Below are 21,336 nucleotides of genomic sequence, written 5' to 3'. Positions count from 1 at the left end.
TATTTTCCCTTCCACGTGATATTCTTAATAACATTACCTTTTCTCTAGTTTACTTTGTTGTAAGAATACAGTATATAATACAATGTGAAAAATAAGTGTTAATCAACTGTTTATGTTGTCAGTAAGGCTTCCAATAAATAGTAGGCCATTAGTAGTTAAGTTTTGGGGGAGTCAGAAGTTACATGGGGATTTTGGATTATTCAGGAGTCAGTGCCCCTAACCCCTGAGTTGTTCAAAAGTCAGTTGTACTACTGGTTTCCAGAACAAGGTAAGATTAGATACCTACCTACTAGTTCTCAATAGAACAGTCTTTGCATTATACAGAGTAACCTGTCTAATTAATGTGAAGATAGAGTCGACTGCCCCAGAAGGAAGTGAATTATGACGCTATCAGAGGAAGTTTTCCACATTATTGGATGGCAACTGACATTGGAGGAAGGATAGAAGCATTAGATCAAGTAAATGACTCTTAACCTTCTTATCGAAAGTTCTTTTGCTATGTTTTTCCTCGGTGATTATTCAGTACTTGAGGAGAGCCAGCTGAGATCCTTGTCTTTACTCCAAAAGCATGCTGTCTTTGTTGCCATTTAGGAAATGGCATCCAAAAAGGTGCTCTTGCATTCTTGGCAGGACTGAGATAAAGCTGAGAAGGAGAAAAATCAAAATGAGCAGCAGAGAAAGGATGTAGGCTGAGTTCAACAAGTCAGTCACACTTCTATGTTTGTTTATGTAGTAGTCTCTACATAGTGGGGTTATTTTACAAAATGTTCATTATAAAAACAAAAGCAGAGAGAGATAGGAAAACAAAGTGAATAAAATCTGTACACTTTCATGTTAAGCCACCACACATTGGTTAGCATGTGACACAGAGGCATAGATGTTATAAATTACCCACCTGTCCCTCAGCCCAGACTGCCTTTTTTTTTTTTTGTCCTGGCTTAATTGTTTATGCGAAGCTTTCCTTGGCACCAATGGGCAGAATTTAATCACTTAAAAATGAGTCTTTTGTTGTTAGGAAATGAGCTATATCAGTTAAGCTTGTTGCTTGCTTCCCCCCCGCCCCGCCCCCCCCCTCCCCGCCCCAAGTAGTCTGTTTTTCCTCCAGCCAGCTGTATTTGGTGTTCTGCAGTTTCTCTACATTGAATCTAGATAGGGGATTCTCTTTTATCCTGCTTAGCCTTTATTGGGCTCTATGAAACTGAATTGGTGTCTTTCATCACTCCTACGAGTTCTCTCCCTTCAGATACTACCCCTGTGCTCTTCTTTTTCTCCTCCCTTCTGGGTCTTCACTTACATCAATACAAGAATCACTCTGTCCCCAAGTGACTATTAATCTCTCTTGTATCTTCCATTGTTTTATCTTCCTGTGCTGTGTGATCTTCCGATTGACCCATCTTTTTTTTTTTTTTTTTTTTTTAAAGTAAACTCTAACCCCACTGTGGGGTTCGAACTTACAGCCCCCAAGGTAAGAGACACATGTTCTGCCCACAGAGTCAGGCAGGCTCCCCACACCCACCTATTCTTAAAAGTGTCCTTTAAATGTTTAATTTTCATTGTTTTGTGTTTTTTTTTGTGGAGGTAGAAATTCACATAGTTCTTTTGAAATATGCTGTGTGATTTTAAAAATTCCTTGCAGGTATTTTTAAGCCTGTCTGTAATTTGTGTGTGTGCATAGTAAGGATACTTGTTTTCTATTCTGTGTCTAAGAACCTAGTGTCTGAATGTCTTTGGCCTCTTTTTATTTGTCTATTTCTGATTTCTGTGTCCGTTGTTTCTCATGTATGGTGACATGTTTCCTTGCATGTTTTGTTATCTGTTGTCCCTAAAAAAATCTCAGCAGGAATAATTTGAGGTCAAGGATGAAGGTAAGGTCCTCCAGACATGATTCCTATTTGTTTCTCCAGGCCTCTGGGGGCACCACAAGTCTTAGACCACATTAAACTATGTTTAAATTTATGACTTGAGGTTCAGCCAGCTGATATGTACTTGCAAAATCCTATTTACATCTGCTTGCCTCTTAACTGTTGGGGTCCCAGCTTAAGGTAGGGAGGAAATGCATTAGCCACCCCCACCTTGTCTTGAGCAGGCCTTGACCTATTGTAGATAGCTCTTCCTTTCTCTATACAGAGCTGTCAAGACCAGTGTGAACATTTGTCCGGATCAACAGGTCCCCAGGAAAAAGGATTCTGCTTGATTCTCTGAGTTCGAGCTTTTTTTCCATTTTTGCCTGTTACTTCTTTATGTGATCAGCAATTAAATACCATTCAGAATTTTTTTTTTTTTAATGTTTGATGGGGCATTTTGGGTTGCTTTGAGCAGCAGTGTTTGTCTCAACAACCTAGCCCCCAGTAAACAAGTAGCAGAGGTTTTATCCGTGTTTTCTTTCTTTAAAACTTACATGTGACTGCCTCCTTTGCATCTAAAACTTTCTATCTCATACGGTTTTTTGTGAGCATTTTTTCACATTCTGCCATCAGCTCCTTTCAGAACTACTGCGCTTGTGAGGCTTTCCAAAGACCTTCTTTCCTGAGTCCTGCTGTTACCCATTGATAATGTGGAGTAAAGCTTCTGTTTGCATAGAGAAGACAAGAGACCAGTTATAGTGCCTTAAAATGTTCACTGATGTTCATTTTTTTTAAAGTAATAATAGTCATTTGTAAAAAGCAGCTGTAGATAAAAGACAAATTAATGTGAAACTTAAGATTTCCTGAATTATGTTTAGGAGAAAATCTAAATGTGGTGTCTTTTGCAGCAGATGGTGAGGTTAAGAACCTGGGGTTTGGAGTCTGACATGGTATGGTCGGCCAGCTCTTCACTGGCTGCCTCCATGCCCTTGCCCCGGCAAGCACCGGCAGAACAGGGACTGAGTCATTCTTTTTCATCACCGTATCCATAGTGCCTGGCATAGAGCAGATGCCCATTAAATACTGGAGAACGACTGAATAAAAACCCCTTAGAGATTGTATAGCATAAAGGTTAAAAGCATGGTTCTAAAGTCAGAGCTATTGGTTTGAATTCTGACTCCTTGATTTACTAGCTTTGTGTCTTTCAGCACATTAATTAGGCTTTCCATCTTCAGTGTCCTCATCTGTAAGATGGGGTGATGATTGCATTGATCTCATTGGGTTATTTTGCAGATTAATGAGAACATACATGTGGAATATTTGGTGTAGTATATATACATATTAAGCCCCCAGTAAGAGTAGACTGTTTCTATTCTATAAGCTTCAGATCCCTTAGCTATAAAATTGACAGTATAAAATTGACTCCACAGAGAAGTTCGAAGTATCAAAAAAACTTACACATGTACATTACTTTGCACAGGATTTAGTAAGAATCCAAGGGAATGATTGCTGCTATTAGTATTAGTGGCAATGTTTACAGTAAACTTAAGAAAATGGATGTTTTATAAATGTTAGTCTAAATTTGTCTTTTATGTAAATTCATTTGGTCTGATGGATTTACAATTGAACTGTCTCCAACATTGAGACTTTTTTTGAAAAGTGAAATAGACTTTTTAACACACATGTGTAAAACATTTTCATTAGGTTAGATTTGGTGGTAAGTCTCTGACAAAATAACCATGGGGTACTAACTGTATCTACTATAACTTCAGGACAAAAGCATCTTTAAAACTGTAGCTTCCAGTTCCCTACTGTAAATGGAGGTATGAAGAGATACATAAAGGTAAAATTCTATTATAACAAGCCCCATGGAGTGTAGAGATTTATTATTGTACCGGAATTGTATTGGGAAAGGTAGATATTACACTTACAGCCAGCAACAGTTATAAGTAAGAGTTGACAGCCCAGAGTTTTCCATTGAAGGTTTTCTGTAGAGGATGGTGACTGAGTGAGTGGTACCTCTAAAGACTCTGTGTTCGGATTTAATTTACCATCCTGGCTACCCTACTCCATCTACTACCACTGCTGCTAGCCACATTATTTGAATGCCTGCTACATCTAGGCACTTGCCCAAACGATTTACATGAACTGCCTCTCTTTATCTTCTCAACCATTTTCTGCATGAATTATTAACACTATTGTATAGGTGGGGAAACTGAGACTTAAGGAAGCCAGGGGGCCTTGGCTATAGTTACCCAGCTAGTAAGTCAAATGAGTTTAACCCTACAACCACCATACTGTATTGCTTCCTAACAGAACTCAGTGCACATTTTTCTGATGATTTAATTTACCTCACTGATACTTGTTGGGGATAAAAAGATAGGGCTCCTGTTTTCAAGGATCTGAGAGTTTGAGGAGTCAATTAGTGAATAATTATTGAGCAGAAATATGCTTTAAGAGTCATGATGGCTGGCTTTTTTTATTCAGTTGCCCTTATTTAAAGATCTTTTGAATAGAGTTAGAATGTGAGGCTCCAGTAATTGAGAGTAGAGTAGATAAGAGCTTTGCTTCTGCTCTTGATCTCTGTTCTCAAATAGACATCACAAGACTGGGAATAGAGCTTGGAATAGGAAAAATGAGCAGGTCATAAATTTAGGCTAGGTAGAAAGATTCCTGAGTTTTCAGACGACGGTAATTTTTAGCTTTGTGGGATTCTTTGAGTGTTTGACTTTTTCAAAGCCTCGTATATTTTTTTTCCTCCTCTTCCCTTGTTGTTTAGTTTGGGGGTTGTTTTGGGGGGAAACATTATTTTGTATTAGGAAACTGGTAAAGCTTGGGAGAAAATAAACCTCTAATTGGCATTTTGAAGTTTCTTCTGGGTTTTAAATATTATGCACCCAATTCTGGGCTTTTTGGAGGAGAGGGGTTAGTTCCCCACACCACCAAGCAATTCTTGGACATCAGCTGGGTTTCCTACAATTCAATTCCATTCTGACACTGCCTACCCAGAGGTAGCATCGCATTCCATGGGTTAAGGGCTGCTTCCATTTCACGTGCTAATCATAGGTCTGCGTGGTTAAACTTGTGCTTCTGACTGGCTCTCAATCAGTTTTTCCCATAATTCCCTCTTTGGGTTTAGTTAATTTGCCAGGGTGGTTCACAAAACTCAGGAAACTAATTTATTCACTAAATTACTGGTTTATTACAAAGGATATTAAAGGATACAGATCAGCAGCCAGATAAAGAGATATGAAAGGGAAAGTCCTTGTATCCTCAGGGAGTTCAGGGGCTGGCACCCTGGCATGTGGAAGCTTTCTGATTCACTACCTTTAAGCTCGCCAGATCCCTCCTTTGGGTTTTTAAAGCAGCCTCCTTACCACTGATTGATTAAATCATGGACCATTGGTAATTGATTGCACCTCTGGCTCCAGGCTCCTTTCTTGGAAATCATGGGGTGGGATTGAGTTCCAACCTTTGATTTCCAGTTGGTTCCCTAGGTAAGCAGCCCTCAGCTGTAGGTGTAGTCCTAAAGTCACTTCATTAACATAGCAAAAGACACCTTTACAGCGCTCATTACTTAGGAAATTCCTAGGGTTTTAGGAGCTCTGCCACAAATGGGGACAAAGACCAAATATGTATTTCTTGGACACAGAATCCTAAGCAGGCTCCAGGCTCTGAGCTGTCAGCACAGAGCCCGACGCGGGGCTCGAACTCACAAACCGTGAGATCACGACCTGAGCCGACGTCAGATGCTTAACCGACTGAGCCACCCAGGTGCCCCTGTATTTCTTATTATAAAATCTGAAAATCATGGTTTTGGTCTTTGGAAAAATGAAGGGTTAGCTAAACTTCATGATTCTAACAAATTTTATAAAGCTAAAATGTAAGGATTTAAAGGGAAGTTTTATAATAGCATAGAAGATACACTGTTTTCTACAATTTTCCTCTGGACTGTTCCTTAGGTACAGAATATGGCTAACAAAGTAGAGGAGAATAAGAAAGCTCTTACTGGAACCACATGGCTCCTAATATAGCCCTAGGGAAAGGTATTGCCAATTATAAGAGAAAGAAGGCACCTTCTGCCTTTTATAAGAGAAAGAGGGGTCACCTTCAATGTACGTGGAGTTAAATCCATTAGGTGATCAGATTTTAGCTTTCATGTATTTTTCTATAAAATGTTTTTAGTGTAGGTATGTTTATGAACACTGCTTGTTACTATATTTGAATTAAGCCAGGAAATCATGATACTGGCAGCTAGGCATTGATTTATCTGAACATATAATTTGATGTCCCTTTAGATTTTACACAATAGGAAATGGTTTTATAATTGGTCATCATGGATATTTGTAGATAGAGCTTACAAAATCTTCAGCTAAAGATGTGACAAATTTTCCTAAGTTATTTCAAGAGTAACATAATGGATGTTTCTTCTTTTGTATCATAGCCTTTAAATCTGCAAGACAGCAGCCTTCCCGAAATGTTGCTACTAAGAATTATACAGAGGTAAGAAAAAAGTTTTTATAATTGGTTTTTAATAATTTATGCTCCTGCATTCTGAATTGTCAATTCTTTGATCAACAAAGTAAACAAGAGAAGGATAAGTGTGGAGTGTTAAAGCTAGGGAGAACTTTATGAATTATCAAGACAGTGCTTCTGGGATTTTTTTTTTTTTTTTAATAATGGATCTCATGATTAGAAAGCCATAAATGTATGTATCCAGGAATATTTTTAAGGATAACAGTGTTGAGCCAGAAAGGTCCGTGTGTGGAATATTAATATCGCACATAGGAGTTCAGTGCATATAGAGGTCTTAGTAAATCTGGCTATCTTTTGTTATTTATACTCTCGTAATACTATGGCTTGTGCCTTGATGGCTTGGAGCTAGACTCAAGACAAACCAAGCGGTCAGAATCTGAGGACCTCTGTGTTCAGATTTAAACATAGGCCCTCTGCACCTCCTTTGGATTCCAAGAATTTGTATGGGCTTGACTCCCCTATTTCCTTACTTTCAAAACCCACTCACTCCTAAGCCAGTGTTCTTCCTTCTGTGTCAGGGTTTCTCAGTAGCAGCACTACTGACCAGATAAGTTTTGGACCAGGTGAGTTTTACTGTGAGGGACTGTTCTGTGCATTGGCCTATACCCTCTAGATGCCAGTAGCAAGCCCCCCTAAAAATGTCTCCAGACGTAAGTTTCCAGAATAGGAGTGGGGGTTAAAAATCCCCTCCAGTTGAGAATCTGTGGTCTGTATAATACCTGCCCCAGCAGCATTTTCTCAAATTTCTTTTAATCTTTTGAGTATGTGACACAATTGATCACCCCACTTCTCCAGGAAACTTCTGTCCTGATTTTCATTTTGTTCTTTTGTCTCTCTTCATCTTCCCCCCACCCTTCTTCCTGTTGTCACTGATACGTGAGTGTACCAGTGCTAGCTTTTGTCCTGAGCTCCATTTTATTATTTACATTCAACTGTTGTCTGCTGTCACTTCAAGATCATCATATCTAAAAAAATTATCATCACATCCACACGATAGCTTCTTTCCTAGAGTTTTCTAGTATAAGGCAGGAACATGAGTTCAAAAGGAACAGGTGGTGCTAAACTAACTTTTTTTTCACTTTTTAACTGTGGTTACACATTGGTAGATTAGAGGAGTATTGAATACATTTGATTCCTTCAAGGCACGGAAGACAATCTTCTGATGGTTTTATGACAATGCAGAAATATTGGCTGGATTCATAGCTTCTTAGACAACTGCATTTAATGATTTTTTTTATTAATAGTTCAGTGTCAGCCTGGAGGGGGAGATCTCAGGTGCTGTCTTTTCACTGTTTTGTCCTCGGCTTCATTAGTTAGTTGACGACATAGCAACTAAGTGTATTAAATGTCAAGATAACACTAAATGTAGAGGAAGAAGTAGTATTTTGGATGTTAGTATCAAGAATCACAAATATCTTGACTGGGGCCTAAAACTACCAAATGGTGTTTAACAGGGATGAATGTCATAGAAAGCTAGATATACAGTACTTTCCACATGGTCTTATACCAAATTTTAAACTGGAAATGGTCTCCTCACTAGAACCCAAGAAAATCACAGGCACTGTCTGCACATGACCCTATGTGAGTCATTCACCTTAGGTGCCATGGCTTCCGTGGTGTCCAGGAGAAAGGCGAGCTCAAACACGTATAGAAAGAATACCATTTATGATTAGACATTGGAGGGAGGTCAGGCTAAGCTTCAGTTTTAACAGTTGCTCTTCATGGGGTTTCTGCCCCCTTTTTTTTGTGACTTTTTTGGTATATTTAAAAAAGATTTTTCTTGTGATTCAATTATTCTTTTTTTTTTTTAATTTTTTTTTAAACATTTATTTTTGACCACCTTACACCTGTCAGAATGGCTAACATTAACAACTCAGGCAACAACAGATGTTGGCGAGGATGCAGAAAAAGAGGATCCCTTTTGCATTGTTGGTGGGAATGCAAGCTGGTGCACCCACTCTGGAAAACAGTATGGAAGTTCCTCAAAAAACTGAAAATAGAACTACCCTATGACCCAGCAATTGTACTACTAGGCATTTATCCAAGGGATACAGGTGTGCTGTTTGGAAGGGACACATGCACCCCCACGTTTATAGCAGCACTATCAACAATAGCCAAATTATGGAAAGAGCCCAAATGTCCGTCGATGGATAAAGAATATATATATACGTACATATATATGTGTATATATATATATATATACACACACACACATATATATGTACGTATATATATTAAAGAATATATACGTACATATATATGTATATATATATACACACACACATACATACATATAATGGAGTATTATTTGGCAATCAAAAAGAATGAAATCTTGCCATTTGCAACTACGTGGATGGAACTGGAGGGTATTATGCTAAGTGAAATTAGAGAAAGATAAAAATCTTATAACTTCATTCATATGAGGACTTTAAGAGACTAAACAGATGAACATAAGAGAAGGGAAACAAAAATAGTATAAAAACAGGGAGGGGGACAAAACAGAAGAGACTCATAAATATGGAGAACAAACTGAGAGTTGCTGGAGGGGTTGTGGGAGGGGGGATGGCCTAAATGGGTAAGGGGCATTAAGGAATCTACTCCTGAAATCATTGTTGCACTATATACTAACTAATTTGGATGTAAGTTTAGAAAAATAAAAAATGAAATTTAAAAAAAAAAAAAGATTTTTCTTGAGATTCAATTATTTTTTTTTTTTTTTTTTCAATTTTTTTTTAAACATGTATTTTTTTAAAGAGAGAGAGACAAAGCCCAAGCCAGGGAGGGGCAGAGAGAGAGGAAGACATAGAATCCGAAGCAGGTTCCAGGCTCTGAGCTGTCAGCACAGAGCCTGATGCAGAGCTCGAACCCACAAACTGTGAGATCATGACCTGAGCCAAAGTCAGACGCTCATCTGACTGAGCCACCCAGGCGCCCCTCAGTGACTTATTCTTATTCAGGTGTTCCATTCCCATAAAAACTACTCCCTGTTTTGTTTTTCCCTTAGGTGATTGAGGTGGATGAGACGGATGAAGAAGACATGTTTCCTACCACTTCAAAAACAGAGCAGAGGTAGGTACGGTGACTTTGTGCAGAAAGAAACATCTGAAGAAATTTAAAATTATTCAGAGCTCTACCTACACATTTTTCTGTGCCATAGAAGTTTTAACAGATTTATTTTCCAACTGGTCAAGTAAATAGAGAAGTGAAAAACAGATGGTAGACTGGTTCACAGAGTTGGTGCAGCATCATTACAAGTGATTTTCAACGGAACTTACCCTGTAATCTGTTTCCTTTTGTCTGTGTTACCCAAAGATTTTCCCGATGGAGTTCTGTATTCTCTCTAATTAACAGAAAATAATTTTGTAATTTGTTTATAGTTGATTTCAGCTTCTCTTCTTTGTTATCACATTTTTATATACTGAGTTACACAGGGTGCTGTGCTAAATAAACACTGAAAAGAGGATCATGTTGGCTTTTTCTGCCCTTGAAGCACTTGTGTGCTTTTCCCTGTCCTTTTGGTTTTTGCCATTTTTGCTGTTACTGTAAGGGTTGACTTAATTCACTATTGCCATGTTCTCTGTGTTCATGTTTCAGGTGAACACTGCTTAACTTAAGCTCAGTTAATGAAAATTTCTACTTAAGAAAATAATCAAGAGCTTCTCTTAACACAAATTTTCTGTGTGAACATTAAATTAGGTCTGATGGGGGACATAATAAATGTTTTAGCATGGTTATTGCCTTTAGGCAGCATAAATTATAGTGGAAAAGAGAGATGAACACATTTCAGTCCATTAAAGGATGATGAGTCAGTACATAATCGTGTGCGAAATTTTATGATACAGACTAGGTGTGAGTGCTTATAGGCCCTTAGAAAACGGAGCAAGAATTGTGGGCTATGAAAAAAGAAAAGGCTTTATAGAATGACTAAAATCTACCTGAGATTTTGAAGATAGGAATCATCTGGAGCAAAGAGGTGGAAAAGGACAGCTGAGAGTGATGGCCTGAGCAGGAGCTGTGGCACTAAGGGGGAGAATGAGAAAAAACTCTGCCTCCGTGTTTCTCACACTGTTTTTCATGATCTCAACCTTTTTTCGTTACCTAAGGATAAAAATTAAATTCGACTTAAATTAATTAAAATAGCCTAAATTTAATTTCTCCCTAACAAGAGAAATTAAATGCTAAAGAATGAAATTTTGCTGGGTAGGATTGAGTTTGGGAAGGGTCAAAACCATTGTAGTATCTCAGTATTTTTCACCCACCCCATCTCCCGGGACCAGTTTTCATTCCTTGGGTGTGATGTTGACCCCACCGAGAATATATGCTTTATGTGAATTACGGGTCTGTGTTGGAAACATTGGTAGGTATAGTTCCCTATCCACCTATTTCTAGGGTTAAACAGTATGCTAGGAGCTGGGGCTAGAAATACAAAAGAAATGTTTCCTTCCTTCAAGGAATTTCCACGTTAGCAGTACACTAATTATAAGGCACTAATAATCCAACAAGATGAATGTTTTATTCCAGTGCATTGAAATCTGAGGGAAGTGACAGTGTCTTCCTAGAATAGGTCATTGAAGGCTTCACAAAGAAGGTAGGTCACATCTGGGCCAATGATCAACAGATGTGTAGAAATGCTTAAAGGAAATCGTAAAGAATTTCTTCTGCCGTTGAAGGTCTTTCTAGCTGGGCTGAGAACCAAATTGACGTGAGACAGATTAACAGGAGAAAATCAAATTTAATTTTGTACATGGGGGTAATCCACACAAACATGGCAATTCCAGATATATATGTCATTCTGAACTAAGGAGAAGGGGATGGGGGTCTGGGATGGCAAAGGGAAGGAAAGCAGTTCACAAGAAGATTATAAAAGTGTAAATGCTTAGTAAATAAATGTTTGCCGGGACATTCAGAATCAGTAGGACAAAGAGGACTTTGATCAAACAGGCCTTGCTAGGTTTCTCCTGTCATACCTTAATATATGTCATAATGTAATTATCTATGGTGATAGCTTTCTTTCTGGAACAGGTCCTCTACTAAACTCTTTGTAAGCATTTGAGGGAGAGGTAAAGAGCTTTTCCTGAATCTGCTGGGGTTTGATTGCTTCTTAACTCAAAATAATCTTCATGCCAGAGTGGCCCATCTTGGTGTGGCCTGCTCTTGGCCCCTACAAAGTTAACAGGATGCAGCAGTAAACAGTAATGTCATAGGCCACAGACATCTGCTCTGAAAGGGTGATCCGGAAAGGCCTCTGAGGAGGATACGTTTAGGCTGAAATCTCACTGAAAGAGACGTGGCCTTGCCTAAAGCACAGGGAAAGGCACATGTAGAAGTCTCTTGAAGAAGAAACAAGCTTACTGTAGACTAAAACATGGGAAAGAAGGGAGTTGGTATAAGAATAGGAGAGGCAGGAGTATATCATGAAGCAGGAACAGTTGAGCAAGGTAAGGAATTCGGACTTTATTATAAATGCAGGGGGAACACGGAAGGATTTGGGGAGAGTAGTGGCTCCGTGGGATTTACATTTCTAAAGGCTCCCTGTGGTGCAGGAGGCAGGGCACCAGCTGGCTGACCTGAAAGGCCGGTGCTGCTGCGGGGAGTCCCTGGACTCCCTGGAAGAGAGATGATGGAGACTTGCGCCAGAGTGGTAGCAGGGGAAAGGGAGAGAATAGATGGTTTCAGGTTATGTTGTGAGGTAGACATGACAGCAGTTGGGGGTGGATTGAGCATTTGGAGTGGGGAAGAATGGCGTACCAGGGTTGATTTCCAGGTTTCCTATTTGAACACTTACTGCCATACACTGAGAAAGGCATAAAAGAAGAGAAACAGATTCTCGTAAAGGATGATTGGCAGATAATCAAAAATTCAGCTTGAGACATGGAAAGTTTGAGATGCCTGCGAAATTGACTTGAAGGGGGTTGGTTATAGGCAATTGGACATCTGAGTCCAGAGCTGAGATCAGAGGTTAGGATGATCACAAAATTTACTTCTAAGCAGCATATAACTGATACACTGATACTTAATGAAGCCATTGGAATGGATTGATCACCTCGAAAGAGAAGGTAGAGACCAAAGAGGGCTTGTGTTCCAGTACCTGGGTTTCAACCTTTCGAATTTAGGAAAAGTAGAAAAGGCAACAAGAAGGACCTGAGAAAGACCCAGGAGAGTATAGAGTTGCCAAGGCCAATGCCAGCCTTTGTAGAAGGAGTACACAATACTGTGATGGGCTCAGACGCAGGTTAGATTGTATATTTGCAGTCCGTAGTTGAGGGTCATTGAGGTAGTTAGCTCATAGAAAGATTTACTTGAATTTCTCAGTCTTGAGTTACTGTCTTCAACTTGAGTCCAGTATCAATCAGGACTCCTTTGGTTCCAGTCGATAGAAACGTAACTCAAATTTGCTTAAGGAGAAGGAGATTTATTGAAAGAATATCCATACTTGTTCGGTCATTCTTGTCTTTAATTAAAGACAAAATCTGTGGGGCGCCTGGGTGGCGCAGTCGGTTAAGCGTCCGACTTCAGCCAGGTCACGATCTCGCGGTCCGTGAGTTCGAGCCCCGCGTCAGGCTCTGGGCTGATGGCTCAGAGCCTGGAGCCTGTTTCCGATTCTGTGTCTCCCTCTCTCTCTGACCCTCCCCCGTTCATGCTCTGTCTCTCTCTGTCCCAAAAATAAATAAACGTTGAAAAAAAAAAAAAAAAAGACAAAATCTGTGAATTAAACACACAAAAACAGGTGTAGCCTTTGCAGGTTTTTTTCAGTGGCGCCTCAGTAGTTGAGAGGAAAAAGAAGTTTAGCTTGCATGAAGTCTTTATTTTTCATTATTGGATGGTGAAAATGCAACTTCAGTATGTTTGACATATATTTTCAGGGTATTAAAAACTCATGATGTGGTTGCCATTTTGGGTGGTCTACTTTTCAGAAGAATAAATGTTGACTTCTTATTTATCTATGAGGTAATAATAGTAACTGAATTGCTCGGTCAGGCACTCTTCCAAGTCTTTACATGTGAATTAGCCTGTTTGGTGCTCACAGCCATGCCAGGTATTCATGGTTAGAGCTACATTATCCTGGGGTGCCTGGGTGGCCCAGTCGGTTAAGCACCCATCTCTTGATTTCAACCCAGTTCATGATCTCAAGGCTCATGAGTTCTATCCCCACATCGGGCTCTGTGCTGACAGCACAGAACCTACTTGGGATTCTGTCTCTCCCTCTCTCTGCCCCTCACCCTGCACATGGGCTCGCTCTTACTCAAAAAATAAGTAAATATTAAAAAAAAAAAAAACAAAAAACTCTGTTATCTCCATTGTACCTTTGAAGAAGGCGAGGCACAATAGGTTAAGTGGCTTACCTAAGATGACCCAGCTAGTCACACAGCCAAGACATTCTGCTCCAGAACTGTCTCTGTTGTCACTTCTGAACTTAATAGATTAACCTCTCAAACCGTTGTGCAGGCAGCAAGAATCATTTAAGTGATGAGAGGCAATTTAGAAATTAACATTTTGGCAGTAGATCTGAAATCAGCCATGGCAGATTGGTATTTCTGATGACAGCAACTGAATGACATGATTTAGGCTGGTTTTGAAGAATTATATTACTAATGGCAGGGTTTGTATGGTTACCCTGATTATAATTTACAGCAGTTAAGCTCTGCTGCTTCCTAGGTATGGACCTTGTGCAAGTTTTTTTGTTTTGTTTTGTTTTGTTTTTACTTTTCTGTGCCTGAGTGTCTTCATTTATAAAATGAATATACTAATATTTACTTCATAGGGTTATGAAGCTTAAGTGAGTTCACGTTTATCAAGGACTAACTACAGTGCCTGGCACACAATAACAGCCCTGTAAGTGCTTATTAAATAAATTAAGTAACACGCTAGGGAAAACAAGCATAACAGGAAGAAGGGTAAGCAGTGAAAGCACTAATATGCTTGCAGTTAACTTGAAAACAGAAATAGCTTCCAGTTGTAAGATTCCTTTCTGCCAAATAGGCAATGGAAAGCCTGCTTTTCCCTGGAAAAAGTCGTTCCAAACTCTGTCCTTGTACTGAGAATAAGAGGGCTCTTCAGGTTTGATAGAGCTGGCGGATAAGATCGACCTTCCCTTTAAAGCAGCAAGTACAAGAAGACCCAGCCCCACTGGGCCAGGGGGAGGAGCAGAGGTTGAGAGGATTCTATTGAACGTTGCAGTGGCAGGGAACTAGGGTTTTTGTGGCACCTTTTATGTACCAGGCACAATATAAGGCCAATTTAACATGTTGCCCTGTGTTTATAACACTGCTACAACTGACTTACTGGCTGAACATCTCTAGACGAGGAACTCTAATTTATGGCCCCAAATGCTAGCTGAACAAAAATGGAGAAAACTTACACAACTCCTGGCACTCGATTTGATACACCCTCCTCCCTTTATTTCTTTCCCTCCCCTCTGCTGATTTCTAAGGATAGGGGATCCTTCACAGATGAGATCTGTAGGTCTGTGGGATCTCTGAACTAGGATTCTTGTTATGATAAGATGAGCCACCATCCATCATAGATGACTGGCTTGTCTCTGGGTTCCATTGGTTATTGGGGAGACATCAGAGGCAGAGTCACATCTCAGTGGGTGTTTCCATAAACCCCACCCCTTTCTCCAGGCCCCCAACAAGAACTTTCTAACCTGACTTTGCCACCTGGGCACTATGACTTTATGCTCTTGATCTGCTTCCTGTCACAGATAGAAGCAAGTCAACAACTGATCAGGTAGTTCCTGCCTGGGTCAAGTATAGATAGAGATGGGCACTCCCCAAATGGATCATTTGATAAATGTCCTCCATCTGTACTTCTAAAACCATGTTGTTCTTCAAGTTTGCTTGACAAATCCTCGTGTCCTTTACTTTTATGCATAACAACCTGTGGATTTTTCGCTTTCCTTCTGACACAAGACCGCTTGATTCTCAACCTGTTTTCCAGACAAGACCTTCAGACATACTTCCTTTGCTGTAATAACATCCCAAAGCATAATAATAAATTATTAACTAAGAATTGACAAATGCTGCTTTCATTTAAGAGAGAAGTCAGCAAACTTTCTTAAAGAGCCCGATAATAAATATTTTAGGCTTTTCAGACCAAGAGGCAAAACTGAGGATATTCTGTAGGTATTTATATAACCATCTAAATGTACCCCATATCAAAATGTGAAACCATTCTTAGCTCACAGGCAGTAGAAAACCAGGCAGGCTGGATAGGCTGCATGTGCTAGTGATCTAAGAAGACAGAATTCTTATGGATAAAAAGACATACGAATATAAATTTCATTAATTAGCACAAGTTAAGCTTCATAAGGATGGGAATCTTGATCTTGTACGCTGATATTTCCCAAGACTTATCAGAGTACCTGGAAAAGAACAGACACTCAGTTTATATTTCCTATTTGCTTTGGATTGAACACAAATCATATAATGACGCAACCCTAGAAAGCAGTGAGCCTTTCCTAAAATCGTTTTAGCCTGTTGAAGAGACATAACTGATATTTGAATAAAAAGTATTTCAGTGTTGCCACAATTTTTAGGAGTGGGGGTTGGTAGTAGACGCATGTTAGTAACATGCTGAGCCCTATACTAACAAGCAAGTATCAGTGTAGTGTTTAATGTATGTCAGGCACTGATCTGAGTAAGTATAGTAACACAATTAATCTCTAAAAATTATTATCCTCATTTTATGGATGAGGAAATTGAGGCAGAGAGGCTAAGTAACTTGCCTAAAGCCACATAGCTAGTAAACAACAAAACTGGAATTCAAACCCTGGCCCCAGAGTCCTTTTTCTCACCATTAAGTTTTTATGCTGCTAATGTACATTAAAGAGAAGGTATTACCTAATTTTATTCGTGGCTGTTACTAGAATGAAACATTTAGCTAAAAAGGTACTTCTGATGAATTCTGATTCATTTTCCTTTTTTCCATGTTTCTTCCTCAGGTGTCCGAGCACATCATCATCATCAAGCAAGCGCATGTCCCAAAGCCAGATAGCTAAAGGGGTTGATTTTGAATCAGATGAGGTAATCAAGTAATATTATTCAATCTTCATTAATTTTTAGCAATTCATAAAATTTAAATAAGGACTGGGGCACCTGGGTGGCAGTCGATTGAGTGTCTGACTGTGGCTCAGGTCGTGATCTCACAGTTTGTGAGTTTGAGCCCCGCTTCAGGCTCTGTGCTTTCAACACAGAGCCCACTTCAGATCCTCTGCCCCCCCCGCCCCTCCCTGCTCGCGCTTGCTCTGACACTCTCTTCTCTCTCTCTCTGTCTCTCAAAAATAAATAAAATACATACTCGACTTGTCTTGACTTGGTTACATTTTTTAAAAATGTAAATAGGGATTGCTAAGCTAGTTGCTGGAAATTATTTTTTCAAATAGTTTCATTGATAACCTTCCTTTGAACTGCACTTAAGATGTTAAGAGTCCGTAAGTAGCATCTGTTGAGTACCTGTAAGTGTAAATACTCAGACGTAAAAGGCCTGCCAATTTTTGAAATAAGATAATTTGCCCTGTTAGTGGATCAGAATAGTTGTTTTCAGCATCTGTCATTTATATTTGGAGAAGTGATGATAATATTCTTGAAGTTTTTAATGTTACTTTAATAAAATATTTGTTAAGTACCCACTGTATGCTTTACACATTTCCTATATAAAATGGTATGTGGTGGTGATTTTCATTCACAAAGGTGTTCAGATATGCACTGAAATATTAATGGCAGGATATGTGAAAGAAACCAAGTCAAGACAAGTCGAGACTGGGCCAGAAAAGGAGCAAAGAAGGAATAGGACAAGGCAGACTCAGGACTTGCCTCTTGGCTTTATTTGTTTGTTGGTTCAGCTACCTTGAATTAAATAAAGTCTAGCCTTTCCCGTTCCTCCATGGAGGCCATTTGAAAGGACTTTGCTAGTTTTTGTTGAATTGTTTTAAGGCATTTTTCTTAAGTCTATAACCTCTTTTGTTTATTTTTACTTAAAAGTTTCTCAATTGTGACAAAAGCACGTGGCGTAAAACTTGCCATCTTAACCATTGTTCGGTGTGCAGTGCCCTCGTGTTCAGTATGTTCACTTGTTAGGCAGTGGATCTCCAGAGTCTTTTCCTCTTTTGGAGTTAAAAATCCTCACCCGTGGAACAACTCTTCATTTCCCCTTCCTCCCGGCCCCTGGTAACCACTATTCTTTTTGTTTCTGTGAATTGGACTGATTTAGATACCTGCTCTGAATGGAGTCATAAGTCTTTGTCTTTTTCAGACTGGCTTATTTTACTTAGCACAGTGTCTTCCAGGTCCACCCCTGCTGTGGCGTGTGACTCAAACCTTTCATTTTGAGCTTCCCCTGTTGCTATCATGTCCCTGTATCCCAGCTGAGGTTTTGAACCAGCTTGAGGAGAAGACTCACCAACAGTTCAGGCTGCAGAGAAAAATGGCACCGTGAGCTCAATCTACCTATGGAAAAAACTAATATGTTTTTTCCAGGAGGGGGGTGAGCAGTTAACGTTAATTTGTTAATTCCCAAGCATCTAGATAGACATGTGGTTATATGTTACAGTTGAAGATTTGTATATAGTTCATGTTAACTGCAAAGAAAAACTGTTGACTAATTATTATGCTCCAATTTGGATTTACTTCTGGTTTATTAATAAGTTCTGCCTTTGATAATAGCAGAAAATAAATCAAAGAATGTGAATGAGTTTGTATTTTTCAAGGCATCCATTTCTTACCAGATAGCCAACTTAGCTAACATTTGAATGTGTTAATACCACCAACAAAGCCTAACACCAAATAATTACCCCTTTTTATCGGTGTCTTAAAAGAAACATAAATTAAAATTTTACATGCAATTTTGCTTTCTCTTCTGCATATTTAAAAGTTTTTAAATAACTTTTTAAATAAAAATAAATAAAAGTTACTGCCTTAAAGCAATTCAACAAATTATCCTCATCAAATTTTATATTTTGGGCTTCTCGAAGGTTTTGGTTTTCCTACTCTTTAACTAAATTCTTCTGATATTCCTGTCAGCTCTTAGTATGCCTATAATCTGCAGCTTAGTTCCAGCAAGGGACCTCTTTCATACTGCTTCTTTTCCCAAAAAGACATTTAAAAGATTGATTTGCTAGATGTTTTTTTACAGCAGTCTGAGAATAGCTAGCTATCTCTAGCATAAAATAGGTAATGGGAGATAAGAATTACAGCTATTTCTCAGTTAGGCCATGTGGCTTCATTATTTGGGGGTGGGGGGTGAGTTTCCAGAACATTAGGTAACACCAGTAATAATATGTAATTGGAAAAAAACCTATTCAAAAACCAAATAGAAATAATTTGAAGAGTATTAATTTTCTTGGCTTCCCCACATCTTTTTTGCCTTTTCGGTTAATAGAAATGTGTATGGTATGTATTATAGGTGTGTATACACACACACACACACACACACACACATATCAGGATCAATTATTTTGAGTGCTTCTTAGCAAGCTACTAGGGAAGGGAAAAGTTCATATTTATAAGGGAAATATAAAACTGAGTGCCTTCCTCATGTGAAAGGAGGAAATGGCCCTTACTGGTGGTGGTGTTTACCCAGAAGCACTTCTGTCTTGCCTCAGTGAAGCATGGAACAACCACTCATGTAACATTTGTGTCATTGCAGGATGACGACGATGATCCTTTTATGAACACCAGCTCTTTAAGAGGAAACAGAAGATAATATATTTAATGGCAGTTTGAAGCATTCAAGGTTCAGGAAAAATCAAAACACTGCAAGCAAACAGTTTACAGTTGAAGATTTTTTTTTTAAGTATTGCTGTTAATTAAAGAATTTGAAAGAGACTTACTTAACAGAGAAACTTAACGTATAAGAATTTGTGTTTTGACGTATCATTTCATGAACATGACTCCTTTAATTGAGAAACATCCCAATTTGAGGACATCCAGAATGGCACTGGTTCTCCATACTTTTTAATCTAGTTCTTAACATTACCTGGGGATGCTCTACAAGATCAGAATGTTTTCTTTACATATATTAGCGTACATCTAACTGAATGAGGGCTTTGCTTAAATACCATTCTTGAGTAAGGATTAACAGAAATCTGTCACTCTGTGTTTCTGCTTCATTATCAAAGACTGTCAGTATTTTAATGTAGTTACATGTAACCAAAGTTGCGGAAAAGAGCTTATAAAACTTAACCTCCTTGTAATTTTAATAATTTCTAAAGATTCTGGATTTCCTGAAGGTAAAACAATCTGTAAAACCGTGCCTAAGCTCATTGTTTGTTACTAAGTGTTGTTCTTTTTCTATTGTTTGTGATCGTGTCAGCCACTGAGACTTTGAATGTTAGATGTATCTTATACTTTGAATAATTAGATATATTTGTATTAAAAAATAGAGCAATCTCTGAATTACTAAGTTTTTGATTTCACTTGTAGCAAAGATTTTAAAAAATTGTGTTCCCATTCAGCAATAGTCATTTTCTCTATTCTCCATTATTCGTGGTTCTCTCTTTCTCCTGTGCTATATCTGTCTCCCTATTTCTAGGAGGAAAAGCGTTAAGAAAGATTTATACTTAACTATATCTTTCTTAGAAGATAATTGAAGAACGTTTTTTAGATAGAGTGGTCAGTTGGTCATTATGATTATATTAGATTAAAATATTAAAATACAACCTCTGTGGAATATCAGTGCCAAAATTTCATATTAGTAATATTTTATCTTAACATCAGACATAGTTCCAGAAATCTTAGTGAAGCAGCCTGTGTTAAGTTCATATTTTCTCCCATCCAAGTACTAACCAGGCCCGACGCTGCTTAGCTTCCAGGATCAGGCACATTCAGGGTGGTATGGCCGTGGACAAGTTTGTATTTCCTTACTGTGTTCAGTGGGGGTATAAGAATTGGACCTCTTCAGATTTAAGTTCAGTAATTCCGTTCTCTGTCTTAAGACTGTTAAAACACCCTTAGAGTATTCCTTCCTATCGTCTATGAGGTACCTATATTTAAAGACTCCTTAGGGAATGTGTAGATCTGGGCAGTACAACAAGCACACATTTCTTCATTTGTAGAGTTATACACTTGACTGAGCAGTAGTCATGATTATTGGCACGGTCACACTTGGACTGTGTCAAATTATAAAAGAACATTTGCCTGGTGGCTGTCTCCATATTATAGCCCTTTGAAATGGCCTAGGCCTGGGATATAACCTTCTATTGGGATAAAGTGTGAATCCGTTTTAAATATTAAAAAATAGATATTTTCTGTACCTAGCTTGAGCGTAAGGATTAGTTTAGCAGGTAGTATTAATCAGTGAAGGCGTTGTCCTGCGAAATCTTCTCAGGTCCATGGGCCCACATCTCTAATATTCCCAGCAGAAATGAAACCAGGAGTGAGAGTTGCTTTCCCTGCAGAATGGAAGCTGGTTTGGCGGTGGTGTGTGGACAGCGTAGTGCCGCCCCTGCACAGCGGGCGTCTGCTAATGGCCCTTCTCACCTGCCGCCAAGATGTGCTCAGGCGAGGGGCACAGTGAAGGAGACAGTCACAAAAGCATCCTGACCAAGTCCTACGAAAAAAGAATAAGACTCTCTTTTTCTGAAAATTGCTCCATGGTATAAAAAAAAAAAAAAAAGGTACTAAGAGTAACGCGGTTAGCTCCTAGGCAAAGGGATCCCAGGGCAGTGAGAGGTGAAACCCTGTTCACTTAATCCGAATCATTTTGTTAACGGTGCGTGTCACGTCCTGGAAACAGGAAAGAAAATCCTTTCTGATTGGATATTGTCGCATAGTTTAAGTATGCCCTTCATACTTACTGTTGATGCAGTAAAATCTAGGGGTTTGGTGGGAAGTTTCCAGACATGTCAGTGTAGGTGTATAGAGGTGATTCCAGATGATTGCAGAGTACCTCCACTTCCTCTTGGAGGCCAAGAAAGCAGCGATGAAAACATTCTGAGGGAAAGAGCCTTCCATCATTT

At 39.0% G+C, this 21,336-nt stretch overlaps 1 protein-coding gene across 9 annotated transcripts in view; it reads left to right on the top strand.

Annotated features, from left to right (window-relative positions):
• MRE11 (MRE11 double strand break repair nuclease) overlaps positions 1–21,004 on the top strand; it is a 78,583-nt gene extending 57,579 nt beyond the window's left edge. For all 9 annotated transcript variants that reach the window (XM_040489638.1, XM_040489636.1, XM_040489637.1 and 6 more), the window contains 4 exons: positions 6,289–6,347; positions 9,385–9,449; positions 16,324–16,405; positions 19,026–21,004. In XM_040489638.1, the coding sequence (XP_040345572.1) occupies positions 6,289–6,347; positions 9,385–9,449; positions 16,324–16,405; positions 19,026–19,082 (263 nt within the window). In that variant the 3' untranslated portion in view covers positions 19,083–21,004. The remainder of the gene's footprint in view (positions 1–6,288; positions 6,348–9,384; positions 9,450–16,323; positions 16,406–19,025) is intronic.
• Positions 21,005–21,336: the final 332 nt, after the last annotated feature.

The sequence above is a fragment of the Herpailurus yagouaroundi genome, unplaced genomic scaffold (genome assembly GCF_014898765.1).
Source record: "Herpailurus yagouaroundi ecotype Mexico unplaced genomic scaffold, PumYag 180, whole genome shotgun sequence".
Taxonomy (NCBI): domain Eukaryota; kingdom Metazoa; phylum Chordata; class Mammalia; order Carnivora; family Felidae; genus Herpailurus; species Herpailurus yagouaroundi.
The sequence above is the reverse complement of the archived record's forward strand: the minus strand, read 5'-3'. Positions and strand labels throughout refer to the sequence as shown.